The 15,953-nt window shown below is 46.0% G+C and overlaps 1 protein-coding gene across 2 annotated transcripts in view; it reads left to right on the forward strand.

Annotated features, from left to right (window-relative positions):
• MIB2 (mindbomb E3 ubiquitin protein ligase 2) overlaps positions 1 to 15,953 on the forward strand; it is a 40,691-nt gene that overhangs the window by 13,365 nt on the left and 11,373 nt on the right. The window contains exons 4-9 of one of the 2 annotated variants that reach the window (XM_027702058.1): positions 7,633 to 7,739; positions 9,506 to 9,700; positions 11,558 to 11,700; positions 13,159 to 13,254; positions 14,532 to 14,636; positions 15,334 to 15,496. In XM_027702058.1, the coding sequence (XP_027557859.1) occupies positions 7,633 to 7,739; positions 9,506 to 9,700; positions 11,558 to 11,700; positions 13,159 to 13,254; positions 14,532 to 14,636; positions 15,334 to 15,496 (809 nt within the window). Of the gene's footprint in view, positions 1 to 7,632; positions 7,740 to 9,505; positions 9,701 to 11,557; positions 11,701 to 13,146; positions 13,255 to 14,531; positions 14,637 to 15,333; positions 15,497 to 15,953 lie in introns of both variants that reach the window. The other variant, XM_027702057.1, reaches the window with a different exon arrangement.

Raw genomic sequence — 15,953 nt, forward strand, 5'->3', positions numbered from 1 at the left:
GAAATACATGTATTTCTATGTAATTTACGTAGAAATACATGTATTTCTGTATAAATGTAAAAATGTATTTATATAAAAACATGTCTATATTTATATATAAAACAAAGTTTTATATCTGAATGTGTGTACGTTTATTTTTACATTTATATAGAAATGTATTTATACGTCAAATTAACTTTATATATAAATGCATGTTTATATTTTATGTATTTATATAGAAATGTATTTGTATTTTTATATAAATGCATTTTTATATAAATAAATGTGTATTGGGGAGCGCTCAAAATGTTTTGACTCCTTGGCTCACGTGATCAAAAAGGTTTGGGGGCTCTGTCCTACAGAACAATGTAAGGCTGGATTGGGCACTTTTATGAAGCTGCTTGAGAAAAACACAGCAAATAGAAATCAGAATTTTTCTGGCAAGTTTGATTAAGGTGAAAATTAAAAATATTTGTCTGCTCTGGTTTTACTTTTCCTCCCCCCCCAATTAAATAATTTTAGACATGGTTTGCTGTTCTCGGATAACTGAGGTTGACACTCCCAAATTGCTGGGTCTGAACTGTTCTCTGAAGAACAACAACTTCTCATTTGCTCTTGCACTGAGGCCTCTGGAGCAGCATCTGTAATTCCGTGCTCGTTCCTGCTCCCTTCTCCTGCCCCGAGGAAGAACTCAAAAATAGTCTCCACGGTGGTTTTATTTGCACCTCCTCAAGCAGGCACAGAGATGAATCTTTTAATCCTCTTGCCTTCAGGAGGAGTCATGAGAAATCAGCTTTTCTCTGTCGTTGATTTTCCTTTTTTTTGCCTCCCTTTGAAAATATCCCAGTGCTTTGCATGGAATGGGAAGTGTAATTACTGTGCTGAAGGCAGCGGTGTGGGATTTGCAGCTGCTTTTCCTGCCTTATGGGAAGCTCTCCATGGAGTTAATTACCAGAGCTGTGCCGGTGTGGTTGAGCCAGAATTCCGAGTGCAAGCCAAGGGATGGATTTTTGTCCAGAGAATCTCCCCTCAGAGCTCTGAGGCTTGTGTTTATCCACCAGATTAGGATGTTTCTGGAGCTTGTGTTAAATATGACAAGCCAGGCAGATCCTGCTTGGAAATGAGCTCCATGATTTCAGTGTATATATAAAAATATATATATATAAAAATAGGCATGTAGGGTTTTTTCTCTTTCTATTAATATTATAATCATCTCCAAGTAGTTACTCAGGGATGCCTGACTGTGTCTTTTCTTTGAGCTTAAGGTACATAATCCTACTCACATTTAAAGAAAAAAGAAAAACAAAGGTAGGCAGCAGTTGCTGTGAGAGGCTGCAGAGCAGCCCAGATTTTCTTCCCTGGGCATGGGATCTCCCAGCCCTGCAGAGCTGAATTCCCTTGGGAACACCCCGATCAAAAAGGCAGATTTCTAAGGCAGTTTCTCCCTCGTTTCCTTTCCTGAGGAATCCCAAGGGAGAAGGATGCACCGAGGGCAGTTTTTCCTTTCAGGGCTGTGCCCAGACTGTGCCTCTGGAATTGGGCATCGGGTGTTGCTGTCAGGGAGAAAAGGGAGTCTGGAGGGTGGCCAGGAAAGCTGCCAGACCCAGTGCTGTCCTGGGTGAGTTGTTTGACTTTCCCAGAGCACTGCAGCACTGCTCTGGAATGTGCTGGAAGCACTGGAGGACTCTTTGGAGGTGGATGCCCATTGTAGCAAAAGGCTGATGGTGCTTTGGTGGTTTTTGGGTTGGGTTGGGTTGTTTTTTTTCCTAAATTACTTTGCCTTTTTTTTTTCTTTCTGTAAATGTGGCTCTTTTTTTTTTTTCTGTGAACGTGGCTCATGGAGTGGTTAGAGAAGATGTGATATAAATTAATTTTATTTGATAAAAAGAAGTCTAGACACGGGCCAGAACGTGACACCCAGTCTTTGTTGAAGTAGCACTATTCTGATTTACATCACTGTGTGTTGGCAGGAGCAATGACCTTAATGCCAAGCAGCAAAGAAAAAAAAAGGAGGAAAAAAGGCAAAGGGGTGTGTGTGTGACTTCGGGGACACAGCATGAGCCTGTCAGATGTGGCAGTGGCTTCTGGGAGCCTCAGTAAGGGGTAAGGGTAAAGCAGCAATAGTTGTAATTGGATAATAAAACACCTCTCCTGCTGTTCTGTGTGGCAGGTCCTCATTCCAGCTGAGCTTAGGGATGGAGAGGAATTAGAAATCCTCAAGGAGAAAGCTTCCAGCTGTGGGAAGCTGCAATTTTAAAGATGAATGAAGAGTGCATATTGTGGTTCTTAGGAGTCACTCAGCTGTTGGAGCAAACGGCTCAGGAGTGGGTTTTGTTCCAGGCTGAGTTGGATGGCACAGGGCAATGTGTGTTTTGTGCAGGAGCTTTTGTACAGGGAGCTGGCAAATTGAATTCCCCAGAAATGCCTTTCAGTGCAGGAACAAGGAAGAAGCAGGAACATCTTTGCTTTAATGCAGATGCAACCCTGTGATTTGTTGCTCTGGTGTTCCGGAGGTTGCTCTGCATTAAGAATTGAATGTCCTCATATAAGAAATAAAAAAAAATAAGTGAAACAAAGGGCCTGGATCACCTTTGAACAGTGCCATAGAAAGGATTTCTTTGGAATAAGTGAGGTCTGAGCTGTACAGACACTGCCTCAGGCAGTGCACCATCCTTTTCGAAGAACAGGAATTGGATGGCTCATGACTCACTGCACTGTTGCTTAGAGCACTCATCTCTCTCTTTTTTTTTTTTTTTTTTGCTAAATAAAGTAGAAGATAAAACCTTTGGCAGTTCCCTAAGGCCCCCCAAAAATCTGTGTATTTAAAAAGACACACAGGTAAATGCTGTGTGGGTTTGGGTTTTGTTGTTGAGTGGCTGTGAAACGCAGGACGAGTCTCCTTTGGAGACCAAAATTGTCCCTCCTCCTTTCTCTGGCAGGGAATGGGGATCTTTTGGTTCTTCAAAAGGAGCCTCAGGAGTGTCTTGCTCTCAGAACCCAGGCAAAATGCTGTGATGAGCCCTCAGGAGTGTTAATTAGTCGGAAAGCTGAAGGGGAGTGGATGCAGAGGCATCCCAACAAGTTTGACAGCATCCCATAATCTTGGATTTGAATAAGGAAGTTGGGGTTGCTCACACAGTCCTTGGGTTGCCACTGGTGAGATCAAATGTAGGACTGTGGGATGGAGCTCTCACCTCAGCTCTTTCTTGAACCAGAGATGAAGAGCTGGGAGTTTCCAGTCCCTCAAGGCCAACACGTTGCTCCTCGTAGCAGGTCACTAATCCTGGGATTTAGGAGGATTTAACCCCAGACAGACGCTGCAGAGGGTTCCCAATCAGTTTTCCAAAGAGGCTTTGAAGACTCCTTTACCTGAAGGCTATTTCAGGTCTTAAAATGACCTGGGTTTGAACCTCTGGTGGCAGGAAGTACCGTTGGGTTTTTTATTAGAGGTAATCTCTTCCTGACCTCTTCCAATTGTTTTTCTATTTTATTGGTCCTTTTTGGTTTGAGTTTTGTGGCTGCTGTGGGAGAGGCTCTCATCCTTGGCTTAGAAGGATGAACAACTCAGTTTTACTGAAGAGAGCTTTTTTTTCAGAGTTGTGTATCCATTTGGTGAATTTGTGCTTGGTAATTGGAAGATAAATCAGTGTCTGGAAGCAGGGCAGCAAAGCAAAACTCATCAAGTTTATTTTAGGGCTGCAATAGTCAGGCATGCTCTGGTGATTCTGCAAATAATCAAGCCTGAGATAATCTACCTCTCATACAAAATATTAGTGTTATTATATCTCAGTGCAAAAGCAGCACTGGAATTTTGCTTGGATCACCTGCTCGGGGATGGGGCTGAGCTGAATTTCAGTAGGGGATGTTTTACCCAGGCTATTTTCTAGGCTTCACTCACCAGTAAATCACAACAATTTTTCACAAGTCCTGTTTTTTCTTCCCTGGCCAACAATGGAGTTGGAGGAGCCAGCAAACCACACAGGGAAATATTCTGTGTAACCAAGCACAAGAAGTACAAATATTTTCTCACATTGTGTTTTATCCTGTAGTCAAAACAGAGAGTGCAGTTATTTTCAGCCCTAATTCTTAAACCAGCTCTGTCTAGTCTGGTTACCAGCTGGATTTGGAAATCAGATACAGGAACAAGTGCATGCTCTGGTTTGGGTTTGCCTGTGCAGTGCAGACCCATTCAAGGCAGCTTTAATAATCCAACCTTCCATCTGGGGCTGCTTGGACTGTGAGCCTGGACTAATCCAGCAGCTGAGTGACAACTGCTGGGTGTTTGATTACTGGGCAATAAAGGGGATGCAGGTTTATTTACGTAGTAACCTCTTCAACATGTGTTATTTATGCAGTGGCGGTTTAAGCTGTTGGTCTCAGAAGTTTTGGTGGCTGTTGAATCAAATCTGACTCTTCTGTGATGATGTGTTTGTTTCCTAACCTGTAAAAAAATTAATTTCTTAATGTCAAATATTTATTAATTTTTTCTATCAATGAATTAATATAATTTTACTTTAAAAAAAATCATTATTTGCCAGATAAAATACCAAACTGTCATGTCATCATGGGTAGGCTTGCCTCCTTAAAAAAAGCCATGTGCATGGCAGAACACCATTGCATATCCCCACATTAAGACTTCCCTTGTTTTATTTTGGAATATTCTGTTTGATTTGTAGAGCAGGGGTTGCATTTTAATGACATGTTTTATCTTTATCTTTTGTGGAATTACACGATCCAAACTGTGAGCAAGAGAAATCTTCACTAAAACATCCTCAACCTGTGTTTTGAACTGATAGTCATGTTTAAAGGATGAGGACAAGGCATTTATTTCACTTTGTGTGCTCAGGGGTGCTTCTGTGTTGGTCTGAAACCTTTAGTCTGGTCTGAGCTTTGGAGGTCACCCAAAAAGACTGAGCTTTTAGCCCAACCCAGACCTGAGTTATAAAGACACAGCTGGTTTTGTGAAGAGCTGCTGCCTTGTCAAGGAAGGACAGGATTGAAAAGGAAGAATCTTGGTAAAGACAGTTCCTGAAATAGGTTTCCGTGCTCCTGATCCCTCACCAGCGCCCTTGTCTTAGTCTGGTTCATGCTTGAGCAACCAGCAGCCGCTGCCATCTGTCAGAATTGCCTTCCTTTATCCTCTGCTGGAAGTGCTTCAGGAAAAGCTTTGCTGGGGGGGATTAGAGAATCTAGAATTTCTTGCAGGTCAGTTTTTATCTGTGGTTTCTGCGAGGTCTTTGTGTTGATTTTCTTGAGTTTGCCCTGTATAGGTCTTTGCACATCCTGGAAGGGATGTGAGGTTTGTGTCTGCTGTGGTTTTGTGTCTGCCGTGAGCTGAAAGTCTCGTTTACAGCTGTGCCTTTCTGAAGAGATGAACATGGTATTTATGGCCTGCTGCCTTTCAGGGTGTCCATCCCTTCTGCTCTCCAGCCCCGTGCTTGTCTTTTTGGGATAAGAACTTTCTGCAGTGGAAAAGTCTCTATCTTGCAAAATACCTCAGCTGTTCCTGGTGTGAAGGGTCTCTGACTCCTGCAGGGTCTGAGGTTGTTACTGCAAGTTAAAAGCAGTCTGTTTAAACTTCTCCAGGTCAGTTCATTTGGGTCCCACATCCCTCCAAAGCCAGGGTGGTGCTGCTGTTGGAGCTGTGTGGAGCAGAGCTCCCAGGGATGTGAAAAGCTGTGTAAGCACCTCGGTGAAACTTGAGCACAGGCAGAATATCCCCAGGGAGTGGTTCCCAGCCTGCTGGAGAGAGACATAACTTCATTCTGTGCAGTACACGCTCCCAAGTGCTTTCTGGACTCTACAGTAATTTAATATCATTGGAATTTGTAGGGCAGAAATGGCTGCAGACTTTGGCTGTCGTAATTAACGTTGTTATTAAAGGCAGCATCGCGGTGATTAAATTTATCCCGAGGGTATTTTAGCATCACACGAATAACTTGGGTTGTTACCCAGTGTTTGGAGCAAAACATGTTGAATTAGATTAAAATCTAAGACACATTGGCTCAGGACAGCAGGTTCTTGCATCGTTCCTGGGTGCTGGTTCAAGGCAGGGTCATTGTTTTTGGGAGGCTGGGGAAGGAAGGTTGTTCTGATGGGTTGTCTCCAGCAAGAGGTGGAGTTTCTTAACATTTTTCTTCCTTTCTGAAGTGGTTGGCTTTGTTTTCTTGGTCTCCAGCCACAGATTTCACTGAAAGTGGCGGGTTAATGTGAGGGCTGTTGAGATGGGAAATGACTCCTGTTGTGTGACTACACAAAAAGGGAACTTCTGCTAGGAATAGAAGGAGTCGTGGTTGTTTTGCTCTTTAAACATCTTGCTTAAGCTTAGCTCAGTGCTTTATTTTACTATCACTGAGGATCTTTGCATTGAAAGCTACCTTGAGAGAGTAGGGTTTGCAGGAGAGAAGTGTATTTTTATCACTCAGTCAGGGCTTGACTGAGAGATCTTTGATGAATTGTTAGAAAAACACGCAACAAAATACAGTGAAAACAGTGTTGTAGCTGAGCTGTTTCAGACACAGTGCCCAAATCCATGCTGGTTTTTGAAGCTGGTCTCTGGTGCCTGACACAGAGCAATAAAATGAATGCTGATCAGCATCTCTTTTTAGCTGAGCTTTTCCCTATCCCACTCTCATTATCTCCTTTCATAACAACATCCAGCCTCGCTGGTGCTTAAACCAGGCAAAATCCCAACCATCCAAATAAAGGGTCTTCCTCTTGCTCCTGTTGAGCTGCAGTGTGGACAATGAACATTCCACGATTATAAGAGCCTGTGTCAATAATCTCTCCCTCTTTTTAAACACATCAGGTTGTAAACCAGAGGTGGGAGATCCACCAACAGGTTAAGGAAGGTAAAAGACTTAAGCATTTGGTGGATAAGTAAACAGTAAGTTCAGGCATAAGCTTTTTATCCTTCTGAGTCTCCACCTTCTCTCTGTAGGTATTAGATGGAAAATAAATACAGTGTTCTGAGGTCAGCCCTACCCCCAGTGAGCTTCCCCTCCCCTTGCCCTGTGGAACAGCTGCTGAACTTGGTTTGCTCTGTCTGCTCTGGGAGTTGCCAAGAGCCTGTCAGGCTCCAGGGCTATGGATTGGGGCACCTTGGCAGTCACCTCGAAAAGTGGATTGTACCCCGGGTGAGCAGCCCAAACAGCTCCCTGAGGATTTTGGTGGCTTGGGTAGCTCATGAGAAGGCTTTCTGCTGGGGAGCAGAGTGGGCACAGCACGCTCAGAGCCAGCAGAGGAGCTGCTGTGACACTATGGGAATTGGAAGCTGCTTTAACAGGACGTCAGACCCCCTGTTCACTATCACGTAGGTACCTTCCCTTTGTCTGTGAGCCGGATCGGGGTGTGTGTCTGGGGTGTGGAGGGCACATGGAAAGGGCTGGGAGATCCTGGGAATGGTCTAGGCATGGTCTGATCTGCTCTGCTTTTCAGCAGGTGAACTGTGCTGTGCAGGTCAGGGTATGGGATGTGCTGAACTCCTTGTGACTCCAAAGCATTAATGCAGTGGGCACCCCAGTAAAGCCCATGAGCATCCCCTTAAAATGAGGGATAGCCCTCAAATGACAGACCTTGGTTGCATCCGAGCTTTGTACAGTGTCAATAATAACAATAAATTCATTTGTTTTCTCTCATTTTGTTTTCTTCCAGAGTCCTGGTGAGTCCTCGACAGAATTTGACTCGCATCACCTTGAAAGGGACTTTCCAGGGGGCTAAAGTGGTCCGTGGCCCTGACTGGGAGTGGGGTAACCAGGATGGTAAGCTGCTTTTGGGATGTCCTGTAAAAAACACCATTGGATTTGCTTTTAAATATAAATTAGATAAAATGTTATTTTTTCTTTTTGGCAAATTGAAAGTGCATGTGCTGAGCAGCAGCTCCCGGGGAGCTGCTCAGAGGATGCAGGTTGCTGCTGTTTAGGGTATTAAATATTCCTTGTTTTCTTGGATTGGTTATTTGTCACATATCTGTGACATAAACCATATGCATTCATTGAGGGTGTGGGAGGGAAGTTTTGCTGCTCCTGTTTCACAGACATGAAAACTCCTGGGAACCACCCTGGAAGTTCTTGTATAAAACTATAAGTGTATGTGATGATAAACAAAGACCTATCTTTTCCTGAAAAAGCTTTCATTTATGGTGGGAGTAAGGGTTGTCTGACTTTGTGTGCAGTACTCCTTTCTGCTCTGGAGTTCTGTGGAATATCCTTATTTGGACACTTTTAAGAACAGTGAGGAGAAAGGCTCCAAGGATGGTTTCCCATGGAACATTAATGAACTGTTTGCTGTGGTTACTGGAGAATGGTTTCTGCTTTCAGTAGGATTTGTAACTTCAGGCTGAAAATGCAGAGGGACAAAAATGCCTTTTTTTTAGAGCTGTTCTTGGGTGTAATGACTGTACTTAATTCACTGATACCAATTTCTGTTAGTGCTGCAGGGTTCAGGAAGCTGTACTGTCCATTCCTATTCCAGAGCCCTGTTCACACTGCAATGTTTACAGCTCCTTTTGTCCCTTAAGAATTAAGTCAGAAGTTCAAAGGTTTCCAAAGTTGACTCTGCCATTTATTGCAGCTCTGGGTTCAGTGGAGGACGTGGATGCTTGCAGGGTCTGAGAGTAAAAGCAGCTTATGCTCAATACAGCTCATCCATCCTGCTGAGATCAGATCGACATTTACATGTCTGAGACTCACGTTGCTTACGATGGTGGTGACCTGAAACCAGTTGCACGAGCAAGACCAGTGGGAGGAACCCTAAAAACCCTAAATCCAGCCCCTCAGGTGGTCTCTGAGCAGCACTTGCCCTGGTTTTGGTGGAGCTGCCCCCACCCACAGCTGTTTGCTCCTCTTGTCATTGATAGGACTGGCACTAAAGCCCACTGGTTTGTGTTGTGCTTTTTAGTCAGATGCGCAGTTAGATGAGGAATTAAACTCCTTTAAGCTGTTAAATTTCAAGACTTTAGAGGCAATTAGAAGCCTCAGACAGACAGATGTTGCTGTCCCCGTTTGGGACTTGCCCAAGTGACTTGGCAGCAGAGTCGGGTTGGGAATCTGCAAACTCTGACTTCCTTCACGAGGTTCAGTGTTCATAGGCTGTTTGTCTCTTGGATGACAACATGTCCCATGTGCCCAGCCAGACTTATCTCCACGCACATATCCTCCTGTTCTGGGTTTTTCCAGTGCACTGCTCCTTGCTTGGGCAGGTGAAGAGAAGTACCAGAACAAACTTTATTTGATGCTCTTCCACCTGGCTGGCGTTGGGGAGAAATTAAAGACCTCGGGTGGGTTTTACAGCACCGTTTTTTGTCTTGCCACAGTGTGGTGCCGTGACACTGTGTGTTCCCTAACTTAGGCCATGCACACCGGGAGGAATTCTACACAGAATTCAGCTTTTTCCACATCTGTACTCCAAAGTAGAGGGCTGGCTGGCTTTCAGTGGGTTTAACAGGCTCCTAGTTGGCCAGACTGAGTTGTCTGATTTAATTGTCATGATTTAATTTTCCTGATTTTCCCTTTTTTTCCCCCCCCAGGTGGCGAAGGTAAAACCGGCCGCGTGGTCGATATCCGCGGCTGGGACGTGGAGACCGGGCGCAGTGTGGCCAGCGTGACGTGGTCTGACGGGACCACCAACGTCTACAGGGTGGGGCACAAGGGGAAGGTGGACCTGAAATGCACCGTGGAGGCTTCAGGGGGCTTCTACTACAAGGAGCATCTCCCAAAATTAGGTGTGTGTAGAGACAAGTCGCCCGCTGGGAAATTCGGATGCTGTTGGGTGACACTGAAGCCGTTTTGCTTGGAAGGCAGAAAACCAGCAGGTGGTTTTGTAAAGTTCCTACACAATGTGTGCCATTGAAGCTGAACATGAGCCAGCAGTGTGCCCAGGTGGCCAAGAAGGCCAGTGGATCCTGGCCTGGCTCAGGAACAGTGTGGCCAACAGGTCCAATGAAGTGATTCTTCCCCTGGACTCAGCGCTGGTGAGGCCACCCCTGGAGTGCTGTGTCCAGTTCTGGGCCCTCAGCTCAGGAAGGACATTGAGGTCCTGGAGCAGGTCCAGAGAAGAGCAACAAGGCTGGGGAAGGGACTGGAGCACAAGTGCTGTGAGGAGAGGCTGAGGGAGCTGGGGCTGTTCAGCCTGGAGAAGAGGAGGCTCAGGGGAGACCTCCTCACTCTCTGCAACTCCCTGACAGGAGGGGGGAGCCAGGTGGGGGTTGGTCTCTTTTCCCAGGCAACTCTCAGCAAGACAAGAGGGCTCAGGGTCTTCAGCTGTGCCAGGGGAGGTTTAGGTTGGATATTAGGAAGAATTTCTTTGCAGAGAGGGTGATCAGCCATTGGAATGGGCTGCCCAGGGAAGTGGTGGATTCTCCGTCCCTGGAGGTTTTTAAGAAGAAACTGGATGTGGCATCAGTGCCATGGGCTGGGAACCACGGTGGTCGTGGATCAAGGGTTGGATTTGATGATCTTGGAGGTCCCTTCTAACCCAGCAGATTCTATGATTCTATGAAGACAAGTGGCTTGTGTGTGAACCTACTACTGGATTTTGGAGTGGTTAATGAAACAGTGCTGTAGTAAAACCATGAGGTGCCCACAACCGTGTCCCAGAGAGGGATCTTCTGCCGAGGCAGCTCCCTGCTGGAAATGCAGGAAACTCCCACTCTGTCACAGAGAATTCAACCCAGTGTCAGTTCTGTTAACCCAGAGCTTTTAGTTCTTCAGGCAGGCAGTGGTTCAGCTGGTGTTCACTGTGCTTTTACAGAGCAAATGTCGTTGCTCTGGTGGGTCCAAAAGTGTGTTGGAGGGGACGTGACCAAAAGGAGAGTTCTGAGAATGGAGCTGCCAAATACTTGCCTGGGAGAGAGAGATTAGAAAAAGTGATTGGAAAAGGTGATGTCTGTGTTGGCAACATGCTGCAATTCACATTTAACTCCAAGGAAACTATTTGTGCTCTTGGACTTGCAGCTTTTCTTTACCAATGCATAATTTAGTTGTGTTTATTTTGGGTCCATCTTTTGCTCCCCTGAAAGAAAACAAGAGGGGTCTGTTCCTGTGTTTGCAGCAGCAGAATCAGGCCTTTCTCATTCTTTCCTCTCCCTGAGCAGCTTGGCAAGAGCACGAGGGAAGGGGAAGGTTGGATGGGGAGTTTATCCCAGTGGTGCAGCCTCTCTCTGCACGGGAAGGGTAGGAGGGGAAGGCACTCCTCAAAGCAAGTTATGTGGCTGCCTGTGGAAGAGAACTTATTTTGGGTGCTGAGTGGGTGTGTCTGCTGAACACCAGCTGTGGGTGACTGAGCTGCTAAGAACAGCTCCTGATGTCTGCCATGACATGAGAGGCATCCTTCAAAGGCATTCCCTGCTCTGGGAAGGGACAGAATGTGTCTTGTCAGAGCTGCCTCATGTTTAATTCATAGAATTAGAGCTAAATCCTCTTGATTTCTCCACCTAGGGCATACCCCAAATAGAAAAGGGGGTGTTTTGCACCATTCTACCCCAATTAATGTTAATTTGCGGCCCTTGTTACAAAGCCAGTGAGGCACAGAGGTGTATTATTGCCTCCTGCATGTCTGTGGGTGGTGTTATTCCCCTCAGGAAAACCAGCTGAGCTGCAGAGGAAGGAGAGCACAGACAGACACCCATTCCAGCACGGGGACAAGGTGAAGTGCCTGCTGGACATCGACATCCTGAGGGAGATGCAAGAGGGCCACGGAGGCTGGAACCCCAAAATGGCTGAGGTATGAGGCTGGTTACTCCTCTGGGTAAAGTATCAGTCACTGTCTCAGCCTACACTGGTTAGGAAGCTACCAGAACATCTTTGTGTAACACGGTACCTCCTGCATTTATATTGAGTTAACTGAAGCCCAAATACAGATTTTTTTTTAGTGGTAGGACACTGGAGTCAGATTTATTTTTAGGCTCGGGTTTGTCTGACAGTTGCCTCGTGGAGCCCTGCACAAGAGTTGCTCAGAAGTCTTGGGAGCAAAAAAATAATGGCTGGTTTGTCTGTTTTTAAATGAGCCATGGACCTTTTCTTCGGGGTTCTGGATCCATTCCTTGTTTGGCTTCTTTGCTAATGGAAGTTATGTGTTTTGTCAACAGTGGGCTCTGTCCCTGGCCAGGGCTAAAATTTCTCAGCCCATATGATATTCTTGGAGCTTAGCCTGGTGTCTTGTCTTTAGATTGAAGAGCTCTCACTCTGCTGTCACCTGTTGTCTAAAAAAACCCAGATAGCAGAGGAAGTAAAGATAGAAGTGACACCTATTACTGTGGAATAGCACGAAGCAGTGCTATAAAATTATAAAAGTCACTTTATATGTGGCCCAACCTGCCCTGTAGGTGAGCAGGCATTTTGTAAATCAGGCTTTAAAATGTCGAGACAAACTGTGTCATTTCAGTTTCCATGTGGAAATCTGTTAACTGAGCATCAGCCTCCTGGTTTTTTTCAGCCTGGCAGGCAGGGACTTGGCATCTCCTGGCAGGAACTTTAAGAAGGCTGCCAGTGGAGCCAGGAATTTTTTATTCCATCCCCAAAGCTGTAGTTTTTGAATGTTGCTGTGTGGTTCCCCGGTGTCTGTTGGTTGTTAAAACCTCTGTGCTCCTGAATTCCTGTTGTTGGTGAATGCAGGTGTAGGGAGGGATATTAAACAGAGATTTTTATGAGATGTAAAACAGTAACTTCCTGTCATTTCAGAAATTGGTCCTTTTTGCCTCCTTCTAAACTATGAGCTGCTCAGGACCTGCCAGAACCAACAATTCTAGAACACTGCACTACACACAACTATACTTTATTTTGTCTCCTCTACCATGCCCCTTTTTTTCCCCCCTCTCAGAGTGTGCTTTGCTGGTATTCTAATGCAGAACAATGTTGTGATCTCTGCCCACCTTTGTCATTTGGGAAGAGGACAATTTGTGCTGCGTTTTCCAGGATTTTTTGCACTTTGTATTCCTACCCCCCTCCTCCCCCAATATGCTGCTACTTTAAAGTAGCTTCTTAAGGAGCCTTTCCCTGCTTTTGTAGACAAACAGTGGCTGCATCTCGTGTGAAGCAGGTTTGGGAGCTCTGTTAGTCTGTGGATTGGAAATGCTGGGTAATTTAGCCACCTATGCCTGCTTTCCCCACTATTAAGCAATGTGATTTATTTAGGGGCTTTCCCCTACTTTTTTTTCCCCCCTATCAAAAGTTCATTGGCCAGACAGGGACTGTGCACAGGATCACGGACAGAGGGGACGTCAGGGTCCAGTTCAACAGCGAAACCCGCTGGACTTTCCATCCTGGAGCCCTGACCAAGGTGAGTGCTGGGCTGGGCCAGGGCTGGGAATGCTGCAGGGAAGAGCTGTCCTTCAACCTGCTGTGCTGGGACATGGTGTGGCACAAGCAAGTGCTGAAGGAATGCCCTGCTGGGCCAAACACAGTGGTTTTGGGCAGAGCTCCCTGCAGCCCATCAGAGCTCAGGCCAGATGGTTGCAGGCAGTGGGAGTTGGGCTGCTGGGCTGGCCAGTTTGATGAGCTTCTGCATTTTAAATGTAATTTCTTCAGGTAAATTCCATTTCTTAATTCCAGCTTCTTTGATATGACAGTTTACCTACAGTAGCTCATCCTTCTGCAGCTGCCTTTCAGCCTTTTTCCACATAATTGCTATTTGATTTTGTTTTCTTCCATTTGATTTTGTTTTCTTCCATTTGATTTTGTTTTCTTCCTTTTGATTTTGTTTTCTTCCTTTTGATTTTGTTTTCTTCCTTGTTCCTGTGTCTCTGTGTTATTCTCCTTTTTTTACACCTTTATCTCACTTCTCTTTGATTCTTCTGGGTGACCTGAGTCTTTAATCCAACTCTTCTAATTTTGTGTCTGTGTTTCTAAAGCTCATAGCTCTGGCCTTCCCCAGAGGTTTGAAATGTGGATGATTAGAAACAGAGATAATTAGATATAGAAGAAGCTGCTGGAAGACCACAAAATTCTGAAAGACCTGACCAAGGTCACAATGCTAAAAACTCCAAAATCAAGGGAAAATGCAGTGTCAGACTGTTTTGCACAGAACTAGTCTGCTTTGAAAAGTGTGTTTTGACAGTGCTCCCTTCTTAGCTCAGTGAGCAGAGGGAGCATCTGGCATATTACCAGAACAGATAAACTCTGGTTTCCCTTTTCTCTTTTAAATAAAAAACAGATTTAACTCCCTTATTAAAGTGAATTAAAATCTCCAGTGCCAGGTCAGGTGTAGTGAGGAGATGGACCAAGGAAAGCCCCCTATTTTTATACTGGCATTAATTATAAATGGCTCGAAGAAGAACAGAAAGTTAGAAAACTGTCTGTTGCGAATTATTTCCCTGCTTAAATGTGCACTTGGCTTAAAAGAAAGTTACCCCAGCCCTTGGACTGTGTTTCTTTGGCAGTGCAGTGATTGCAGCTCTCTGGGTGGTTGTACTAATGGTTTGCAGTGCCTTGTTTTCTGAGTCGGGGGTGTTTTTTGAGTCAGTGGGCGTCGTGTTTGGTTGGGTTTCTGGGGTTGTTTTGGGGGTTTTTTTTTGTGGCTTCACTCCCCAGAAGCTTATAACTTTCTTTTTCTTGTAGCTCAACACGTTCTGGGTGGGTGATGTGGTCCGGGTGATCGATGACATGGAGACAGTGAAGCGGTTCCAGCCCGGCCACGGCGAGTGGACAGACGAGATGGCCCCTGTGAGTGCCCACCAGCCCCAGGAGTTTCCCCAAGCAATCAGGGAGAGTGGTGGGCTTGCACTGCCCCCCCCCAGACACTCCTGCTGGTCACTGAGTGCCCAGACCTTGCTGGGGCCCTGCAGAGTCCCTGTTCCCTCCTGCTGTTGGCTCCTGGTGACACGGTCGTGTTGCAGCACCCAAAGCAAACAGGGAAAGGGCAAGTCTGACCCAGGGTTTGGCTGCCACCAGCTCAGATAAGAGGTTTCGCTGACCAAAGTAAACAAGTCCTCTTACACCCTCCCTAATTCTCTGGAATGAGGCAGGGAAGTGTCCAAGTGGAGGAATGGTCTGATCAGACCAGTGTGGCTAAAAAGCGGGATACAGGTTAATTGCTCCTCTAGGAGCAATTAAACACCTGGAGGAAACCTTTCCTAGTCCCACTTTGATCAGTTCTCTGTGTTCTTTAAACCACATTTTGTTGTTTCACCACCTCCTTCCCCAGACATTTTTAAGGTGTCTGGGAAACCCTTCTGTGTAAAACCAGTAGGAGAGAAACTGGTGAGAACCTTCTGGTGCCCTCGAAGTGGGAGCTGCCTGCGAGTGTGTCCCTGTCCAGTGCTTCTCCTCACACAGCAGGGCTGCAACTTGGGGAAACCCTCTTAGGAAACATTGCTTTGGGGCTGAGACCTTCGAGAAACCACCTTCTCTTTCCTTGCAGACCCTGGGGCACATCGGGAAGGTGATCAAGGTCTACGGGGACGGAGATCTGCGTGTGTCGGTGGGAGGGCAGTCCTGGACCTTCAACCCTGCCTGCCTGACAGCCTACCAGAGGGAGGAGGAGGCAAACCTCATGACCACAGAGAGTGCAAAGGAGTCAAAGAGTGAGAGAGATGTCTGACCCTTCAGGGACCTGGGAACTCTTTGCTGCAGCTCTTTGGGCGGTGTTAAACTCCAGCTGTTCTTCCCCGGACAGAGCTCCAAGACCCAGCTGTGCCTTACTGGGCAAGGAAAGCTGGCCTTAACAGGAAAATACAGAATAAAACCCAGCTGTGCCTTACTGGGCAAGCCAAGCTGGCCAGCTGTGCCTTACTGGGCGAGCAAAGCTGGCCTGAACAGGAAAATACAGAATTTAGGACTCGGAAGTGCTGACCACAGCCCTGCCCTGGGTTCAGTATTTACCTTGTTCTATCTCAGTTTCCTGGTCCATCCTGTTTCCTGTACTAGGATACTAATTGTTGAAGGCTTGTGAAATAGTCCCAGGACAGTGTGTGGAAGTGTTGTGAAATCCACAATTATTTTGCCCAATCCACCCTGAAATTAAATTTGGGATCACATGGT

The sequence above is a fragment of the Neopelma chrysocephalum genome, unplaced genomic scaffold (assembly GCF_003984885.1).
Source record: "Neopelma chrysocephalum unplaced genomic scaffold, ASM398488v2 Primary Assembly neopelma1_180, whole genome shotgun sequence".
In the NCBI taxonomy this organism is placed as follows: domain Eukaryota; kingdom Metazoa; phylum Chordata; class Aves; order Passeriformes; family Pipridae; genus Neopelma; species Neopelma chrysocephalum.